At 38.7% G+C, this 20,976-nt stretch overlaps 1 protein-coding gene across 2 annotated transcripts in view; it reads left to right on the top strand.

The window, feature by feature from the left end:
• COL3A1 (collagen, type III, alpha 1) overlaps positions 1-14,530 on the top strand; it is a 53,272-nt gene extending 38,742 nt beyond the window's left edge. For both annotated transcript variants that reach the window (XM_010583220.1, XM_010583219.1), the window contains 23 exons: positions 119-163; positions 256-354; positions 447-554; positions 1,104-1,157; positions 2,157-2,210; positions 2,312-2,365; positions 2,986-3,039; positions 3,350-3,457; positions 3,631-3,684; positions 4,198-4,251; positions 5,677-5,838; positions 5,965-6,072; positions 6,890-6,997; positions 7,400-7,453; positions 7,634-7,741; positions 8,384-8,437; positions 8,548-8,655; positions 9,911-9,964; positions 10,193-10,300; positions 10,967-11,246; positions 11,769-11,956; positions 12,136-12,378; positions 13,367-14,530. In XM_010583220.1, the coding sequence (XP_010581522.1) occupies positions 119-163; positions 256-354; positions 447-554; positions 1,104-1,157; positions 2,157-2,210; positions 2,312-2,365; positions 2,986-3,039; positions 3,350-3,457; positions 3,631-3,684; positions 4,198-4,251; positions 5,677-5,838; positions 5,965-6,072; positions 6,890-6,997; positions 7,400-7,453; positions 7,634-7,741; positions 8,384-8,437; positions 8,548-8,655; positions 9,911-9,964; positions 10,193-10,300; positions 10,967-11,246; positions 11,769-11,956; positions 12,136-12,378; positions 13,367-13,513 (2,406 nt within the window). In that variant the 3' untranslated portion in view covers positions 13,514-14,530. The remainder of the gene's footprint in view (positions 1-118; positions 164-255; positions 355-446; positions 555-1,103; positions 1,158-2,156; positions 2,211-2,311; positions 2,366-2,985; positions 3,040-3,349; positions 3,458-3,630; positions 3,685-4,197; positions 4,252-5,676; positions 5,839-5,964; positions 6,073-6,889; positions 6,998-7,399; positions 7,454-7,633; positions 7,742-8,383; positions 8,438-8,547; positions 8,656-9,910; positions 9,965-10,192; positions 10,301-10,966; positions 11,247-11,768; positions 11,957-12,135; positions 12,379-13,366) is intronic.
• The last annotated feature ends 6,446 nt before the right edge of the window (positions 14,531-20,976 follow it).

The raw sequence follows: 20,976 nt of genomic DNA, 5'->3' as shown, positions 1-20,976 counted from the left end.
CGCAGAGCAGAGAAGTCTGATTTTAGGGATTATAGGTGAGAGAAACAGAGTGCCAACCACAATGCAGATTTACTAAGTAAAATGCATGGATAACTTGCATTTATTTTCTCATAAACAGGGGCCAAAAGGTGATATTGGAGGACCTGGATTCCCAGGCCCTAAGGTAAATCATACAGCAACATTTCTATAATGACATGAATGAATTAACAAACTATGAACCTGAAAACAAAGAATAACGTGGTTTTTTTGTCACAGGGTGAAAATGGTATCCCAGGTGAACGTGGTGCACCAGGTCCTCCAGGACCTCCTGGAGCAAGAGGTGGGCCAGGTCCTGCTGGCTCAGAAGGTGCTAAGGTACCCACAGACCTGCTTGCTTTCCTGCTTTTATGTCTACCATTCAGGTTAATTTTTTTTTTCTTTTCTAATTAGTTTTTGTTACTGTTTAGGGTCCTCCTGGACCACCTGGTGCAGCTGGAGGCACAGGGCTGCCTGGCTTACAGGGAATGCCAGGAGAAAGAGGAGCTTCTGGAAGTCCTGGACCAAAAGGGGATAAGGTAACACACCCACACTCTGCCAATTTTATGCTAATTTAGTGGTAGCTTCCCACAAGGCACTGGGTTTGTTCATGTCTTCACTTTTGGCCTGATTTCAGAGGTGCTGACTGTGTAGCAGTAGTGTTGATTTAGCTGTGTGATACGGGTCCTACATGTAAAAACATACAGGATTTTTCACCTGGTTTAATATATGCTAGATATTTTGCTGTGCTAGATCTCTTGGGGAAGGGGTACATCAAAACAGTTCTAATGAAGCTAATAAACAATGAGAATAGTTCATTACCATGGGCAAACACTTTGGCATAGACTCCACTTTGAGTTAATTTGGGGTTTTTTCCATCAAAGTGTTCAGTATCTGATGCTGAATACTGGGCAGAATGTCATCCCCAGTTTTAGATTTGTATTATAACAATAAGGAAATCTGGTTATTGAGAGACCCTGAGTATGAGATCCTCTCCTCAGTAATGTTTTAATTCTTCTTTCCCCCCTGCCTTATGCTTGTCTAATGCTTGATTTTTGCTTATGCTTTTTATTTCTTATGCTTGCTAGGGAGAACCTGGCGGCAAAGGTGCTGATGGCATTCCTGGTGCAAGAGGAGAGAGAGTGAGTCGTCTTTAAACATCTAGCAGTTTATCAGTTAGCTTCACATAGTCTACACTTGGAACATAAGTAAACTTACACTGAATAAGTACTGTCTAGGTGACGTAAAGTAGTAATCCCATTGTATTTCATTCTGGCAGTGCAAATCTGGTTTCATAAACTAAATTAGACTTATACTAGTTTTTGTGATTACAGCTGCTTGGGTAGATGGAATAGAATTTTTTTGCAAGCAGAAGATTACAATTAATTGGGAAAATGTTTTTGAGGGAAAGCACCAGTACAAAACTAGAGAAAATGTTACTAGCTTCCTAAATCTAGCTGACTGATGAGAAAAATGCTGGTTATAATGAAGCACAAAAAGACATTATGATAGTAAGTGTTCTCATACCCATTACTTCTACAGATACTATATATGATATATTTATATATCTATATAGCATATACACATAAAACAGACACTTGAAATATACACGTGTATCTAATGAGTACATACAAGCAGTATATACGTCAAAATAACAAGGGATGACAAATATAAAAAACGCAGCTTGTGTAAGTTGGAGGAAATGTAAAAAACTTATTTCAAACCATTAGAAACACATTAAATTCTCAAGAAAGAAAAAAGTCAGGGAGCTAGCCAAGAGATGGTGAACATATACTGAAGAAATATGGACCAATTATTTATATGAAAAAAGTTAGGGCAATAGATAACTTTGTCTATCGTTGAAAGAGACCTATTAACTTCATGTGGTTTTGGATTAAGTTTAGATGGGGGGGGGGAAGAGAGGATCAATCAATTGGAAATCTCTCATATCAGAAAATGGTGTGATCTCAGAGTGTCACTCCAAAAAGTAGTGTGCAACAACACACTGGCATTGTAGACTTACTTCCATTTAAATATCTTTAGCAACCTGTTTACACTGAAACATAGATGCTACTGCTCAAAATAGAGGAATTAACATTGTCATATTTTGATACAAAATATATTATTTTCTAATTCTTCAGGGTAATGTAGGTCCCATCGGTCCTCCTGGTCCTGCCGGCCCACCTGGAGATAAGGTAAAGCATCCGCCGTAATGATGTTTGATACTGTAAAGAGTCACACCAGTGGCTGTCTCATGGGAAGAAAAACACCTAGTAATCATTCTTGTTCCTTACAGGGAGAGACTGGTCCAGCAGGTGCCCCAGGTCCAATGGGTTCCCGTGGTGGTCCTGTAAGTGATAGTACTTTTCTCCCAGTATAACTTTTACCATGGCTCCTCTAGCCTAGTATAGACATCAGTGTCGCACCTACCTGATCAGGAACACAGGTGGCTTGAGTTCAAAGTAAACTAAGCACATTCCGCTCCTGTTGACTCTTGGGATTTACAGGTGCTAAGGACTTCAGAAAATCAGTGCTTTTAACACTGTAAAGGGATCAGAGAGCTATGGCGACAGTTCAGGGCAAGAGTGTGAGCAATAGTTGTTTCCATCTTGTCTTACAGTTAAGTAAACTTTTATTAGTACTTTTATTCTTGTATTTACTTTTTAGATTGATAAAACAGCACATTTGGATCTCAGTTGGATCTGGGGAACACCATGGATTTTGCTCAGGGTTTATACAGATGTAACTGAGATTAGTTTGTCACACTTCAGATAATTATCAGATAATTCCTGAACCGTTATTTTTAGTGCTCAGGAGCAACTGTTGTTTCTGGTTTGGGTTGGGGTTTTTTTCTCCTCCAAAGGCCGATAAGACAAAGAAACTTCAGCAGTATTCATGGGAGTGTTCTCTAACTTGTAAAGTGAAGCCTATCTTTCTAACATCTTCCATTCCTAATGTTGTTTTCTACAGGGTGAACGAGGAGAACAAGGTCTTCCTGGACCTGCTGGCTTCCCTGGAGCTCCAGTAAGTATAAATACTTAAAAGCAATTGAATGTGATTATGAGTTTTTGGATTCTCTAAGTTTATCCACATTCAGAAAGTCTTGCTGTAACCCCTTTAATATACATACCTGCTACATACATTTGATTCATTTGCTACTCTTTCTGTACTTAGTCACACACAGAGCAACATTTCTTTATTCTTCCCTTCCTGTACTGTCGACCAATAGAGTTCAACTGCATTCACATTTAATTGAATGTTTAAATTCCCTTCAGAAGAGTATCTGGATAGCGTTTTTCATTTTGAGTCCTAATATAACATAATTTTTCTACAGGGCCAAAATGGGGAACCTGGTGGGAAAGGAGAAAGAGGCCCACCTGGTCTGAGAGGAGAGGCTGGACCCCCTGGAGCTGCAGGTCCACAGGGTGGTCCTGGTGCACCAGTAAGTTTTTGCTGTTCCTTATTGCTACAAAGAGAGGTTTCTTCAGTTCTCCCTCAGCCTCAAGGTGGTGGGGCCCAAGTGCAAGCATTTGAACTGCTGGAAACTTAATGACACTTCCTATAATTTTAATCTATTTATCAAATCACTTCCTTTATCTATTTCCTTCCATGTAGGGTCCACCTGGTCCCCAAGGAACAAAAGGAGAACGTGGATCTCCTGGAGGCCCCGTGAGTATCTCATTGACTTAGTCACTGATAAATGACTTTATCTATTACAACAAACATGATGTAAATGAAAAACAATACCTTCAGTGACTTCAATATTTGCAGTTCAAGAATAATTAAAGTGTTCCAGAAGGAGTAATTAAAGTTGAGGTGTTTAGTGATCTGGACTATATTGATTTTAATATAAGTAAGGGGCCAAAATAGCTTTTGGCACAATGACCCAAATCTATAAAATGGCTTATCTCAACAATTATTAGATTTATATGCCATCTTTGCTAAGTTTTTCAGAGCCCATTTGTTACCCTTTGAGGAACATACAGGACCTTCACTTGCAAAAAATAGAAAATAAAAAAAAATTTAAAATTGTGAACTTATTGTTCAGTTACAGGACATTTAATTCGGGTTTTAAGTGAAACAGCTAAATATAATTCAAAGTCAGCTGTTGTACAAAAATCAATTTGTTCATGTTTTTCTAACCTGCAGAAAATGACAACTAAAAGTATCGATCTCTCATAGGGTGCTGCTGGTTTCCCTGGTGCTCGTGGTCTACCTGGTCCCCCTGGTAGCAATGTAAGTTGTCTTATCCTCCTTTTCTTTTATTCTTACCTTGTGGATCTATTTAGACATATATTAATATATTAAACTATATTAAGCAAGCTGTGTGTACCTTGACATGAATATAACATAAGCAAAAGCATTCTGAATATGATGTTTGGACTTAGGGAAAAAATTCTGCAAAAGAGAGTTTAGTCTCCTCTTTCTTGTGTTATATGGAATAGCAATTCATTCGGTTACTGTCTTGGTATTCCTTCTTCTATTATGGTTTGCTTTCCAAAGCCCATCAGAGTTAGTGGAGTCCTTCTCCTGGATCAGGTCCTTGAGTATTTCTGTTGGTGGCAGACATCTTGTTTTCTCTCTTGCTCTTCTATGATGCAAGAAATATTCAGTTCAGGATCTTGAAATGGTATGCCTTTTCAAAACTACATTTTGTAGATCCCTGTTGAGAATTTTTTTTAGTTGCCTGTAGAATGGAATGGCATAAGATTTAATTATCTTGGGAAAGAGAAGTTTGGAAAGATTCTTGTGGCAAAGTTTCACTCTTGTGATATGGCCTACATCTGACGTTTAATCCACCAGTCTGCAGTGTCCTATTATAAATAGGTGTGCTGGTGTATCAGCTAATTCCAATATTTTATACAATATCTGTGTGTGAAGAAAAGCTGTTTCATAATATCCTTGCATGTTCAACATGCACCTATTTTTGACTCACATAGTCAAAATTAGATTCTGATTTTTGATTGTTTAAAAATTAAGAAAATACAAAGAATACAATGGGTTTACCCATTTTAAAATCAAAACTATAAATTATCCTTTCTTGTATGGTAACTGAGATATAAAGTAAGACAATTTTTTTTAATATTTGAATAAACAGATTTTTATTTTCTGTTTTATAGTTACAGACAGATGCAAATTAGAATATTGCTGAATAAAAAGAAAAAAAGTAGAATTTTATTTAAAGTACCATTAAAGTCAAGGTAATTCTTTCCATTGATTGGCTAAGAGTTTTAATGAAAGACATTTCATGCTGCACATGTCCAGGACACCACCTTAAAGATATCTGGCATGAGCAATGCAAGAAATCAGCAGGTCTGCTACTATTTCGCATTTCTGTGGCAGAGCCATGGATGAGGAGTGTGTATCCTGTGTTGGATGTATTACAACCACTGGGCATCCAAAACATGCAAGTGTTGCATTATGCAAACTGTATGTCCAGACAATAGGGAGAAAAAAGTATCAGTTTTGAAAATGGTAGGCAAAAGCATTCTCTTTATAAGACCAGATCAGATTTGGGTGCATAGGGGTTGGACCCTAAATCTGCCTTCAGGCAATGACTCGAGTCAGGCTGGCTTTCATGAAGGAAGATCAATGCCATTAAGCGTGTGCTACTGTTTCAGATAACACAGCTCACACTCTTCTTTTTAAAATTCTTTTTAGGGTAGTCCAGGTCCCCCTGGTAACGCAGGGCCTGCAGGCAAGGATGGGCCTCCTGGACCCCCCGGTAGTGCCGGTTCTCCTGGCAGTCCAGGACCTGCTGGAACAAGAGGTGAGCCCGGCTCACCAGGTGAAAAAGGGCCACCAGGAGCACGAGGAGAAAGGGTAAGTACACGTCCAGCCAGGGACTGTTACACCAATAGGCAGGGATTCTGTCCCTCAAGAATAAGAAGCCCCCTCTTGAATGTTAAAGGTGCTCAGTATTGACTGATCTGACCTTTTTTTAAACAGGGGCCACCAGGTGAAACAGGTCCTCAAGGCATTGTCGGTGGCCGGGGTAACACAGGTTTGCCAGGTCTACGTGGCCCAAGTGGTCCACCCGGTATGGCAGGTGCCAAGGTGAGAGTGCATTCACTGCAGCAGTAGCCTCGAAGCTAACCCAACAACTGTAATCCAGCTACTAAAAATAGCTTAGAGATACAAAAAGTAATGAATGTGTTGTGGGTTTTTTTAAAATGCTTTTTAGTCCAGAGACCACAGAATTTAGTTATTTGTGTTTACATCTGTAAGATCAGGCTTTAAAATGTCCAGTAACCAGCAGCTGTGGCATGTGAGGCTGTCTTTAACCTCTATTACCAAGAGTTCTGGATCACATTGTCTAGAAGTATATAACCACCTTCACACACTTAAGGAGGGTCATGGGCTATAAACTCTTCTTGAGACAAGATTTGAGTCATAGCTTTGCCTACAGCAAGTTGTTTATCTTTCCTTAATTCTCAGTATGTTTCTTGCTTAAATATTATGACCCAAACAGAAAAGTACTTTCACCTCCCTGCAGAAAAGGGGGTTGAGGCTTGGTTTGTATTTTATCACTAATATAGCGATAGACCGGCATTTTTTTGTTAACTGCTTTGGCTATTGCTTTGGGGCATGTAAGAAGAGACATACCCATTTATTATTTCTTAGTTGACAAAACCATAAGGAACATTCCTTGGGTTCAGTGACCTTGCATGAATATTACCAGCAATGAAAAGAAACCAATTTGGCCAAGTCTTTCTCTTTCTTATTTTGAGTATTCACAATCACCAAAGTCACACTGGCCCTTTGCTTTATTATGTGTCCTTCATAATCACTGCATCTTTAATTAAAGATGTATAACATGATGGTATTTCCTAAGTACATTATCTGCAGCTAAAGCCTTTCCCTTTTTGTTCAGGGTGAAGATGGTAAACCAGGCACCAATGGTGTCCCAGGAGAACGCGGTGCTCCTGGTCCGCAAGGTCCTATTGGACAAAGAGGCTTACCTGGGGAGCCTGGCCGAGATGTGAGTGGATGCGTTAGACCTTCCTGCTAGCTTGTGAGTTACAAACGGGAGACTCTGGGAGTCGATATGCTTTAAGGTTCACAAAGCCTCACTCAAGTGCCTGATGCACAGGGGCCTGGGCAGATTACTTTCTCATGTAAGGCAGTGTAGCCTACTGTCTCTGCTATACCTTTTACTGCCTGTGGACCACATCTCTGTCTCACTTGGAACTAAACTGATGGCACTGCCCATACACCTACAAAATAATACAGGTCATACAGATCTTTTATGGCCCACTCCACCTCCAGGAACTCTTCTTTCTTGAAAACTCTCTCTTTGATGAGCATTATTTCAGCTTACTGGAAAACAAGCTGTCTATTTGTTGTCCAGTCTATGAACAAACTGTACCACTCTTTTTTCCAGGGTAACCCTGGCTCAGATGGCTTGCCTGGACGTGATGGATCCCCAGGAGGCAAAGTAAGGAATCACCATTATCTTCAGATTGCCAAATAAATGTTGTGTAGAGATGACAATATACGTAGTTCTGTGCTATGTAACTTGTTCCTTGAACCTCCTATGCTCCACTGAATATACTCCTTACATCATAGTTCTGTAAATGTTTAAATTTATTATCCTGTCAACTGTTACTATCTGCAGGGTGACCGTGGTGAAAGTGGCTCTCCTGGCCCTCCAGGACCTCCTGGTCACCCTGGGCCTGCAGGTAGCAACGGCGCACCTGGAAAAGCTGGTGAAAGAGGATTTCAGGTAAGACCAAAGTAAATAGCTTACTGCTTATTTACATACCTTTCCTATACAAAATCCATTTCATGCAGTAATAAAGTGGAAGTTTGGAAGAGTTGTACATTTGTTACTGTTATAGTTTCTTGGCATTGAGGACCTCTTTTATAAGAATATTGAGGGGAAAGACATCACAGTTTATGTTCCTGATAACTGTATATAAACTAAGCTCAAAATCCATGTACTTCTTAGGACGCCAAAAAGCACATCATCCCACCAGGCCCTATCTTAATTTCCATCCCATCTGGTGCTCATGCAGCACAAGTGATGTTATTTATTTAAATGAAGGGAGTAACTCTGGAAGTCTTCAAGTTATTTGTGAGAAGTGCTGATGCCAGCACAGCTTGAGCACTGAGCACCTCACAAAATGAAGGAGGGGTCTAGTGCACGTGGTATGTATCAGTGCCTACAAGCAGCTGAGTAAGACTAACATGGTAGAAAAAGGAACTGGCTAGAATTCTTGCTGATTATGTAGTGTGTGTGTGTGTTTGTAGCTTCCCCTTGTTTTCAAACAGCTGCTGGCTTTGAACATACTGCTTATCTGGAAATAAAGTAGGGGTCTATTCAACTCCAAGTGATCCATACCACCTTATTCTTATTGTGTCATAGGGTCCACCTGGCCCTCCTGGCTCTGCTGGTCCTGCTGGTGCTCGTGGTCCTGCTGTAAGTCATATTTAAAGTATTTCTGATATCATACATTCACTATTCCCTGTTATTTGGGCATTTCTCTTATTTCTTTTTATATTCCTTTTATTGCAAATGTGCTCTTGAAGGGTCCTCAAGGTCCTCGTGGTGATAAAGGTGAAACTGGTGAACGAGGCAGCAATGGCATAAAGGGTCATAGAGGATTTCCTGGTAGCCCTGGTCTCCCTGGTCCTCCTGTGAGTATTTTGTATTGGATCGGGAATTATGGCTGATCTTAGTTTCTGTGGTGTAGGTCCCAGGTAACTAGTTAGCTTTAACTAATTTACTGAGGAAAGAAAAAAAATTATAAAGAAGCTGTGTGATTTGATTGTCAGATGTGTTCAAAAGTCCAGATTCCCTGAATCAACCTGAAATAAGTATTAATAAAGAACTGGGAGAAGCTGCTAGGAGCTAAAGCTGGGTTTGCTATAATCCCTTTCAGTTATGTGTCTGCCTGTGTCTGGAACAAACTCTTTGCATTCATTTATATAGGCTATTCCTGATTAAATTATAAAAGGTAGAAATAAGGGTTGAAATATCTACATCTATTAGAAATCTATGCTAGACAGACAACTAAATCCATGAAAAAGCTACTCCGAGTCCAAATACCTCCCTTCTGTCACTCATCTTTTGCAGTAATTAATATTAGGGCAAAATGGGCATGAAATTGTAAACTACTGAACTGTAAACATGCACTACCGTTTTGAACAGTTCTTAATAGCTAAAAGAATTGAAGGGTAATAGACAGGCATTCCGTAGGTATTTATGACAAGTAACAATTTAAAAAGGGATTTACACTGAAAAGAACTATTACTAACACTCATGATACAAATGAGAATCAAGAAACTAACTTACTCAATTAATGTACCAATGGTGGCAAAAAGATGGGAATGTTAACTATAAAATGCCACCAATACCAACCTATTTAACAACACAATATAACCTGTTGTCTAACATATAACACAAGTAAAAAAACCCAAACTGATAAATTCTCATTTACACTATGACAGCGAGATGATCAATAATTTTTAAACATATGGCTTAGTTCTTTGTGGTGCATAAATAAAGCAAGTTTTTAATGCATTTGAAAACATGAGTGTTTGTCAAATTATTTAAATAAATTTACTGGTAATATGATTAAAACTGCAGCATTTTGAGCCTATAGCTATGTATTCTTATGAATACAAGATTTCATCCAAACCTCATTGATGTTGGTTGGCTTGCTTGCATTTCGGGTATCACATCACTAAGATTTTTTCATATAGACAGCATTTGATATTATTTTCTGGTTAAAGAATGGCAACCATTCTCTCTCATACCTGACATATTCTTTTTATAAGAATGTGTTTCATATAATCTTAAAAATGTTTTCAATGCCTTTACTTAAGGTACATCCAGCTAGTTGCAAAGTATTACTGAGAGGTGTATGACTTACTTTACTTTTCTTCATAGGGTCCCCTGGGTCCACAAGGTGCAATTGGAAGTCCAGGAGCTTCAGGTGCAAGGGTAAGAAAAACTCCTTACTGAACATAACTGGAAGGAAGATTCAGACTGTTTGTTTAACTAAAAAAATAAATAAATAAATTGGCCATCTTAACAGGCAACAGCTGAAGAAAGAGAAAACACCTGATAAATTGTACAGAAATGTTTGAAATATCTCACAAAGTATTTCTGGATTTGAGATTATCTGGTAAACAATTTTGACCATATTATCTGTGTTCAACATTGTTTTAGGGTCCCCCAGGACCAGCTGGGCCGCCTGGAAAAGATGGTAGAAGTGGCTATGCAGGTCCAATTGGTCCTCCTGGCCCCCGTGGTAACAGAGGTGAAAGTGGCCCTGCAGTAAGTAAATTGTGCTCATTCAAACAAACAAATCTGTAGGGATTATTCATGAAACATAGGGTGCTCTCCCATTTAAATATCTCCCTCAGAAAATTCTGTATTTCATGGACAGAGTTTGTGGTAGGAGGTATCTAGCTATCAAGGCTAAATTAAAAAAAAATACAGATTACTTGTAGTTCAGTGTAACTATTGATACCCTGGGCATTGTGTTAGTCTCAGGTAACCATTGACTTTTCTGCATACAAGGGGAAGCAGGATCTCCTCTTCACTTCAAAGCACAGACTCCCTTTGTCTTGGAAGCTATGAAATGGGTTTCCTAGACTCCTCTAGAGAGACCAGTGCTGCAAAGGTCACTAGCATAGTCACTTCTAAAGCCAAGAAATGGTTATTCTCTGGATTTTGGTGGAGAGGGTTCCTTCTCCTGCTCAAAGCCCAGACAGAAAAAGGACAGTCACAACTTGACAAAATTAGGAAAAGAAAATTCCAACTTTAGGAAAATAAAGGCCCAAAAAGTCTAACAGATATTTATAGCAAGTGCCATTATTTAATGAATATGTAAATTAAATGTTTATGTGGGAATTCTCATTTTTTAGGATTAGGGCCCACATGGACTTTTAGTTGTAACCTGTGATCTCTACTTAGCACTATGTTCGCTATTTTTTTTAGGGTCCACCAGGCCAGCCTGGTCTTCCTGGTCCTTCTGGTCCTCCTGGTCCATGTTGTGGTGCTGTGTCTCCCCTGGTCGGTGGTGAAAAAGGTCCAGGGGGCTATGGGTATGAATATCGAGATGAGCCAAAAGAAAATGAAATCAATCTGGGTGACATCATATCTTCAATGAAATCAATTAACAACCAGATTGAAAACATCATTAGTCCTGATGGATCACGGAAGAATCCGGCTCGTAACTGCAGAGATCTGAAATTCTGCCATCCTGAGCTCAAGAGTGGTATGTTAGGTTTTTATTTTTAACAATGGTAGCGGATCTTGATTTTTTTTTTTTTTTTCCCATGAATGCTATTGTCTCTGAGTATTTAAATGCAGAGATCTGCTATAAAAATTTGGGTTTTTAAACAAGTGTCATGATAAAGATGATAAATGTAATAGTAATTTTACACTTTAATTCACTGTGCGTTTACATAGTATATACACTGACTTCAACTCCACTCCTTACATGCTTATAAGTGAACATTTTTTTTTCAATAATTTTATGGGAAAAAAAACATGACAAGTATAAGTTCTATATTTATTTCTAATGTCAGTCATATAACAGTATTCTCATGAACTCAGTATATTTTTATACCATCTTATTTTCTGTGTGGCATCTCTTATGTCAAAACTAACATGCTTCCTAATTTGGCGCAGGAATCTGGCATAGAAATAAGCTTCTCTCTCATGCAGTCAGATTCTTCTCCAAATATATTAAGCCCCCTAACCCTTTTTTTTTTTTTTTTTTTTTTTTAACCTCTAGGAGAGTACTGGATTGATCCTAACCAAGGCTGCAAGATGGATGCTATTAAAGTGTACTGTAATATGGAAACTGGTGAGACATGCCTCAATGCTAACCCCAGCACTGTGCCAAGGAAAAGATGGTGGACCAGTGAAAGCAGTGGAAACAAACACGTTTGGTTTGGAGAATCTATGAACGGAGGCTTCCAGGTAAGAAATTACCACAGTTAACAGCCCAAAAGGTAGTACACATATTGTACATCACAATGTACTAAAAAATAATCCTGAAATTAAACTAAGATAAACATTTCGTGGGTGAAATATAACTATATGGACTGTCCCTAGACATGATTAAACAAAACCTGTTGCTTATGTGTTGTGCTCTGCAGTTCAGCTACGGTGATCCTGAGCTTCCAGAGGATGTCTCAGAAGTTCAGCTGGCCTTCCTCCGCATCCTCTCCAGCCGTGCCTCCCAGAACATCACCTACTACTGCAAGAACAGCATTGCCTACATGGATGAAGCCAGTGGAAATGTTAAAAAAGCTCTGAAACTGATGAGCTCTGTGGAGAGTGAGATCAAGGCAGAAGGAAACAGCAAATTCACATATGCTGTTCTGGAAGATGGCTGTACTGTAAGTAAACAAGACTTTAGTATGGTAGTTTACTAAATAATTCCCTCTCAAGGACTAGACCTGTAATAAAGGAAGAGAGTGCTTTGCATGACCTGGGTAAGGAAAGGACACAGCTGCACCTAACTGGGGAAACTTCCATTCTGTACACCAGAAGTGTCACTCCTGTAGAAAGTGAGGTGCACTCCCATTTAAATCTGGGCTTTACAGGTATCTCCTTGCTTTAGCATCAAAAAGTCAGGGAAGTCACGGTGACCAAGTTTTGATCCATCTCATGTCAACTCTAAAACTAAGAGCATGGGCAGCCATGGGCAATGGGAAGGGACAAATACAGTCACTTCACAGATGCACCATTGCTTCACTGTGCCTTGCTTGCTGCAGCAGGAAGTACTGGAGAGTAGTGGTAACATCAATGAGCATGCTCGTCTATGAGCATCTGCAGCCTTTTCAGTAACAAAAAAATACAAAACACCGTGGCACCATCCACAATTTGTCTCCTGCTGTGTTTAAAGTCCCAAAAGCCCAACAAACACTGATGTGTCTGGCAAACCTGCCGTTTAAGGATGCATGAACACATCTACTTTGCAGCCATTTCTTCATGAACGTGAAGAGCTACCTCATTACTGCTGTTGCTTTTTCTTGAGGCCAAAACCACTTTCCAGAGTAGCCATTTGTACCATCTTCCAGCATGCAGACCACGTTTCAGTCCTAAGTCAGGGTACAGGCACCACTCCAGAGCACCCTAGTGTCCATCAGGGATCCCATCCCTTCTGAGCCACAAGGTCTACAACCCCACAAGACCTCACATAAAAGGACCAGAAATTAAGAATGTCTATCTACATGTTCATTTCTACAGAGACTGCAACTGAGAGACACAGATTAATATCGAAAGAGAAAGTAGTAAATCCAGTAAACTGTAGGATAACTTTCACATAGCCCAACACTGATTTCTCTAACATGTTCTCCTTTTCTTTTCTTTTTAACTTCACAGAAACACACTGGTGAATGGGGTAAAACAGTCTTTGAATACAGAACGCGCAAGACAATGAGATTGCCTGTGGTTGATATTGCACCCATAGATATTGGTGGTCCTGATCAGGAATTTGGCGTGGACATTGGCCCGGTCTGCTTCTTATAAATCAAAGACCCTGCTCTTTCTGAAACCCCAGCAAACAGATTCACACTCCAACTGTGCTCCTTTGTTTTAGCCTTGTCAGCTAGTACAGCTGACCATCTGTATCCCAGTTATTTATTAACAAAATTTCTGGGGGAAAAATCAATTTGATATTAAGGGTTATTTTTTTTGCTATTACACAAACTACAATAAAAATGCTTTTTTTTGCTCTATTTTTTTTTACAAAATTCCATCTTCAAAACATGTCTCCGTGGTGCTATAATACAGCTTCAACACTTAATAAAACAACACTGTGTTCTATTAGTTGAATGTTAGCCAATTTACAAAGCACTGATTGCTCCCAGTACCAAAGTTTACCCTTCTTTCTAAGATGCAGTCCATAAAGCTAGAAAGACCTCCCTGTTTCAACTACCTCAACATGGACAGAAACTGGGATGTGTCTGATGAGTCAAACCAAAACTCAATCAAAACCCATTGGTCAATTCAGTGGAATCATTTGGTACAAAATTGTCTATTTCTGTACTGATTAGCTGTGAAAAAGTACAGTGTATTTTAAGAGTTCAATACCTTAATGTCAGTAGTCACCATAATTTTATTGTTGGATTGTATTCTGTTATCAAAGGTGCTTCTCTACTTTCCTGTCATTGCTGGTCAAGACCACTAAAATTAGGGAAGTGTAAAAGACTAATATGATGGTGCTAATGTATTTTTCACTCCTAACTCTGCAAGTCAGGGTTATTGACTTGCTTAAAAAAAAAAAAAAAAAAAAGTAAAGGATTTAATGCAATTGTAAATGTCTCCTGTCAAAGATCGTCATTGGCATGTCATAGTTGAGAACTTTCTCCCTTCACTCTGTAACAGTCAATAAAGATGCAAAATTGTGAACTACTTCTGTCACGTTAACACATTTATAGTGTTGAAGGTTAACCATCTTTGTAAGCTTTTATATGGTTGTTGGTCTATTCCTTACAGAGACACATAATAAAATATCTTAATAAAACTCCTTGTTGTTTCATAAAACTGAGGTTTTTTTTCTTATTTTACTCTTTATATCTCTCTCGTCAAACAAATTAATATGGCAGGACACAACTCCGGTACCAGTTTAACTGATTTTTTTCTAAAATAATTTTTTGCAGGAAAACTTGGTAATCCTAAGGGATGTAGTTTATGGCATCGTACTATGATATTTTCTTTCTTACTTTTTCCACTCCATCCAGTGGCTCATTTTTTTCAAGCACAGGGAGCTGCTCTGGCTATCAGCATGGATTCATGCTACTCAGTCTTTCCCATGAAGGAAGGCACGGAGCCTGCTCCCACATCATTACCACACCACGTTGCTCCACAGCTCAGGATCATTAAGAATCCTCTACAACACAGTCAGAAGACAAAAATTAGGGAGAAAAAAATTCAGGTTCTTAAAGGTTCTCACTAATGATTATGGATCATGCATCCTCAGAATACTTTCTGGATTAGACCAAGCAGGGAAAATGGGCAGAGAAAGGGTGTTTAAGAAACTTCACTAGATTTGGGTCTAAGCCAAAACATGGCCCTGCTCTGGCATCACAGAATTCAGACATGCCCACACAGAAACAAAATAGTAAGGGTCTGGGAAGACCTTAACAGCACAAATGCAGTATCAAAACAGGCACAACTGTGCTTAATGCTACATAAAAGAATAGTGCCAACAATTCATAAAAAATACTGGCTGTTGCAGGAAACCTCATTTTATGGTGAAAATACCTACCATTTACAGAAGATGAGAATTACATGTATGTAATAATATTAATCTGAGATAAATTACATGGTAGGAAGTCTTTTGATGGGAGTTGAAATTTTATGAAAGCAGCTGGTAAGAAGTCTGCCTGGTGGAAAAATGCATTGGAAAAACCTGTTCTTAATCCCCACAGCAGAAAAGAAAAGCCTCTGTAATCTCCAGTACTACTGCTGCTGAGTGAATGGCTGGTAACAATTATTACTCAACCTTAAAACTGAAGGTTTGGGGTGCCTTTTTTCTAAAGGAAACATATAGTCATCAAGTTTTTGATTAATAATTTCTACTAATGAAAGGTGATTACTGGAACGTTTGTAGAAAACACAAAGAAATAGCCAAGACCACCATAAAGTAATAAATCCAACTACCTTCATTTTTTTCAGAGGATCACTTATTAAGCCTATTTTTTTTAAATTCTGATTTAATGTGTCAGCCTGCAAAAGGCTCTAGCTTTTATTTCACATGGGAAATATAATTTAAAAAAAAAAACAAAACGCAAAAACTTACCTGACTCTTTCAGGCTAGCAGCACCATTACTCACCTTTACAGAGCAGCACATCAAGTTCATAGACTACATTACTTCTAGGAATAACCCCCTTTCATGCAGGTAACTAACAAAGGTCTTTCAAGGCTGTATGGAAGCACCAACACCTGCTTTCAAGCTCTAAGATAAGTTGATTTTTAAGCACATATATACAAGTTTATCTTCCTTTGGCATTTAAATTTAAAGTTGTATTGGATAAAAGAAAAAAAAAAGCAGTCTACATACATAGTTGAGAGGCATGAAGTCAAATGAGAGGCATTTAAAAAAAAAAGGAAAGAAGTTACCCACACAGTAATAAGAAGACTGATAATAAGAAATTTCTCATTCTGATCCACAGCTTCTTATTCAGTCATGTGTTACACCAGTTGATATTCATATGCTTCATAGCACCATATTACTATGGCTCTTTGGGGAAAACAAGAAAAGAAGCAAAACCCCCTGCCTTAAAGAGTTTCCCAGATCATACCAACAGCTTTAAGATATCACTAATTTAGGTTTTAGTATTTCCTAGGAACTTCACCTTTCACAATTAATTATCACCTAAAAGGTGTAGCCCTTTTTCAGGACACCAGAGCTTTTTTTCTGGTGAATGTGGACTCCCTGACTCTTGTTTGTGGCATAGGGACTATTTCAACACCTCCTTTCTACATTCTTTATGGAAATTATGTTTAAAAACCCCAAAACATGACAACAATCCAGCAAACCCTTCTCTAACAGAAAAACTTGGCTATCTGATTAAGCCCTAATTTTAAACAATTCCTAACACCTGCAACTCACTTACTTACACAGTCTTGCCTCCCTCTGAGTGATAGGTAACGCATTCTCTGCAGCCGACATATCTAGCAGCTGCGTGGCTCCAGGCACTGCTTTAAAAACCCCACAAGACCCCTTTCACAGCTCTTAGTTGGTGCAGCCTGAGAAATCACTGTGGAAGCAGCTTGGCCTCAGCAATCCTCCCCACTGGAGAGAACTGCTGTGGGACAGCTACTGGCAAGAGGTGAGTTGTTCCGTGAGTTTGTGTCTCTGCAGCTCTTCACCTCAGCAGTACGTTTGCAGCTAGAACCAGGCCAGGGCAAACAACTGCTTGTAATGGGGTTGTGATGGTTTCTGAATTTGAATAGTTGTTAGGAATTTTTTCTGGAAGCTGGTGAATTATCAACCACTTTCCCTGCTAAAAAAAACAAAAAACAAAAAAAACCACTAGACATTTAAATAAGCAGCAGTGTAATTTGTAACCCTTGCTTTGCTGTGTTATCAGCCAAATAATCTTAAGCCTCTATTTGCAGGCAGTAACTTGGAGGAAGAGCTCTTGATAAGAATTTTGAATTCATAAAGGAGAAAGTTCTTCCCAACACATGCTTTGCCATGCTATGGCTGTCCTGATAGCTTTAGTAGAGATATCAAATTTCTAGCGTTCTTGTCAGCTGCATATTATTTATATAAGCTGGGAAATGTGTTATTTTGGAGGGCTGGTTATTAGTTACGACAGTAACACTGCTTCATTGTAGTCACCAAATTAAAATATATTTCTTATTACAGGTAATGTACCCATTTCAACCAAGACCAAAACCCTAATAGTGATTTGAAAAATCATATCCATTTGTTTTCACCAGGAAAGAGGTCGGGTCTGGCAGGCTATGATTTTTTAACCAAATGCTTCTCTTCTGGAAATGTGAGTAATGAGGTACTTGTTGCACAAATCTTAAGCTACAGTAATTTATGAAATATTTTTATTATGATTTAGCATTTTAATTCAATGTGTGCTTGTAATCAAACATCCTTGATTATATCTTATTATGCTCGTAAAGAAAAATCTGTAGAAACCTAGATTTAAAGTACTAGAAGAGAATGATATTTTGCAGGAGGTTTTAGGATGTGTGTCTGCCTACCTGCTCACAGGGAGGAGGTGAGTTGTAGTTCACCCTACACTGAGGGATTGCTGTTCCAGGATGAATAAAGTCCACCAGAACAAAACCCTGGTGGTCTTGTCTTCTCACCTGCTCTTCGTCCCACAATAGCTTCAGCCTAGAGAATGTCTTCCAGAAGCATTGACTGTAACCTACACTGCGGCTTTCCCATCACAGCAGCTGCTCCTGCTTGTGACATCTCCTTCCTAGAAGGCCATCAGTCATCATCTTTTCTCTCCCTCTTTAATTTTTTTTTTTTTGCCATAAGTTGTACTTGGCAAAGCTATGCTTAACCAAAATTCCTCTCTGAAGGAGGAGGTTCATGAGATAAACTGCATGACCTCCTTTCAGTATACCATTAGCCATGGACATGTCTGGATTAAAGGCCAAAACTTAAGTATTTTGCTGAATCCATGTCCACATCCACTGAGAACATAGTCATTAAAAGATCACTCTTGGAAGTACTGGAGAGGTTCCAGTTTCAGTGGTGTTTTGTGAATGTTCCGATCATAACTCACATTTCAGCTTCACTATGTTTGTTATGGTAATTCCAAGGTACCTGAAAAAAAGGCTACTCATTCCTCCTTTCAGTTTGGTAGCATCTGCAAAGCAGAGATTAAGATTCCTGTCAGGAAATGGCTGAATTGATATGGCAGCAGGAAATGCTTTTGACTTACTCTGATTTTTGTGTAGAATCACACAGCATGTTCTTTAGAGGGCAGGGGCTCCTAAATTACAATGATGGCTCCTACAATTGTCACAATCTTTTGTCAATGTTGTGTTTCTGTGTTGCAGGGAAGACTGCTCCCTACCAAACATGTAAAAATATTTTGCTGAAGTTTCTAGAATTGTAATAATGTTATTTTGTTATAATTGGTTGCTTTTGTATCAGATTTTTCACTTAGTTGACTAAGGCCATAAAGCAGTTCTGTGATGCTTTGTCAGATGTGAATTTGAATGGGTTTTTTCTGCACAAACACTCCTAAATAAGGCTGCAGTCTTCCCTGGGGGATAGATAGTAATACCTCAATTGAGGAACTAATTTTGCAATAGAAACATTTGGTAGTGCATTGTTCTCTGATACCGAGAACAACACAGATCATAATGATTATGAAATATTATTTAGAAAAAACTTAAGCCAGAGCTTATAGAAAGACAGCTTCTTACTCTCACGGCAAGGAAATAAAAATGTGCAAGAAATTAATGTGGGGGATGGAGAAACAACTGACTCTTCTAGCATCCTGCTCAAACTAGAGTGTTGCCTGATACCTTAATACTTTTCCAGACCTTCCCCCAGCAAACCATACAACATATAATACTGATAGCACAATACATTATCAATCAAGCTCTCCAAGTTTTTCCTATCTAGCATAAACCTATAAAGCATTTCAGTTTTAATCTTTGCATCACTCTGCTCAGGTTCTCCTGAACATTGTCCAATCCATTGTCTCAACTACAGCACATCCTGTTTCTCATCACTGACATTGTGTCCTTTCTTCTTTGGCTTGTGGAAAAAGCAGATTTCTTTTACTGTTCCTAAAGATATTGTCCAATAGTCACTTCACAGGTATGAGCAGCAACTTCACAAGAAAGCTGGTCTTTTGTACCTAGGTTTCCCTTTGTGACCTTGGGACAGACAGGGTTTAACGCAGGTGATTCTCAATTGTAATTCATCATATTCTTCATAATGGTTCTCACCATTGCTATTTGATACGTTAATAAGCATTACCTCTGATATCAACAGAAGCTAAATTTCTGAATAGCATGACCGCAGGTAAAATAGGCTGGCTAAAAACATTCTACCTCTTAAGAAACTGAATCTAACTCTCTAGTACCACTCTAGCAATTTTGCTCAAGAAGGCTCCTTTATGGATTTTCTGAACTCTGCAGAATGTGCTTGAAATCACACACTTCAACAAAATCTTTAAATTCCTAGCAAGCAAACTGCAATCCACTGCACACAATAATCCAAAATCAAAATGATGTATTTTTTCCTAGCATAAACACAGTTTGGCCAACTGGGTCTATGGGTCCACAGTTTCTTTGGCATTTCTATTTCAGCTATTGAACTGCTGATTTTATTTTACCTTTTGTGATGAATTTTTTTTTTATGATAATACCACCATTGCCTAATACTGTCAATTTTACCTTGTTTTCTCTATGGTATTTGCCTACTTGCAGGGAATCTTTTTTTCTTCCATTTGCACTTAGTTCTGCTTTTCCTTTTGCAATTGTTTTACTCTCTCTTCCTGGAATCCTATTCTTTTTATAATTATCCTCTCTCAGTGAGACCAACTGCCTAGTGAGTATTACATCTTCAGTATAGCCTCTGCTTCCTGAAAAAAAAATAATTTAAAAAGATCCATAGATTATGAGAGTGTTTACCAGCCCAATAACTACTTTGCTCAATCTCAGGCAGCTACAGGAGATAAAAGAAACCTAGGGGCTCGTACCCTACAGCAATAAGAAAAATAATGCTTTTTACTTTTAACCCATTTTTAGACTCTTTACTTGCCTTCGTAGAGGGGAAAAAAAAAAATCTTCCTCATTCTCCTCTATTTGCTTGCTATGTTTTGTAGACTTTGGTTGTATTGTTTCTAGCTATTATGCAGCAGCACTTTCCTTCTTACATTTCTGTGTTGCTTGATGCATTATTCTACTGAATGTAGTACTCCTGGTACTCTACAGAATGTTTTTAGTATTAAAAACTTAGAGCTGAGTATTTATGACTGCTACAAGGAAGCTAACAGATAGGCAAGGAAGGAGTCTGGGAGAGGAAGGCCATGAGATTTGCACTTGTGCTTTCATGCACGCAGAGACAACAGAATAACCACTGAGCTAGAGGGGAGTACCAAAACAAAAGAGAAAGGAAAAGGTCTGTATGGAAGTGGGGGGGAGGACATGCATCTTAAGCTGCTCCACTAGCCTTTTAAAAAAGCAAACATTCAGTCAAACCATAATTCTTCATAGTCACTCTGAAACTGAGGTGCATAAATCCAAAACTAATTGGAAACAAAAAATCCTCTTGTTCAGGGAGGACTTAAATCATCAATTCCTTGTTTGCTTTACATTTGAAGCATCCAGAATGGCTCAATATCTTTATTGAGCTCTCTGGAAGAAGGCTCTGAGGCAGTAGGGAGGCTATGATCATATTTGATGTATGCATTCAGAGCTGGGATCTTCTAGGAAATACAGAAGGAGCAAGAACACTTTATTTTCTTTCTACAATATTAATGTTACTTAA

Source organism: Haliaeetus leucocephalus, unplaced genomic scaffold (assembly GCF_000737465.1).
Source record: "Haliaeetus leucocephalus isolate CR32 unplaced genomic scaffold, Haliaeetus_leucocephalus-4.0 Scaffold880, whole genome shotgun sequence".
Taxonomy (NCBI): Eukaryota; Metazoa; Chordata; class Aves; order Accipitriformes; family Accipitridae; genus Haliaeetus; species Haliaeetus leucocephalus.
The sequence above is the reverse complement of the archived record's forward strand: the minus strand, read 5'-3'. Positions and strand labels throughout refer to the sequence as shown.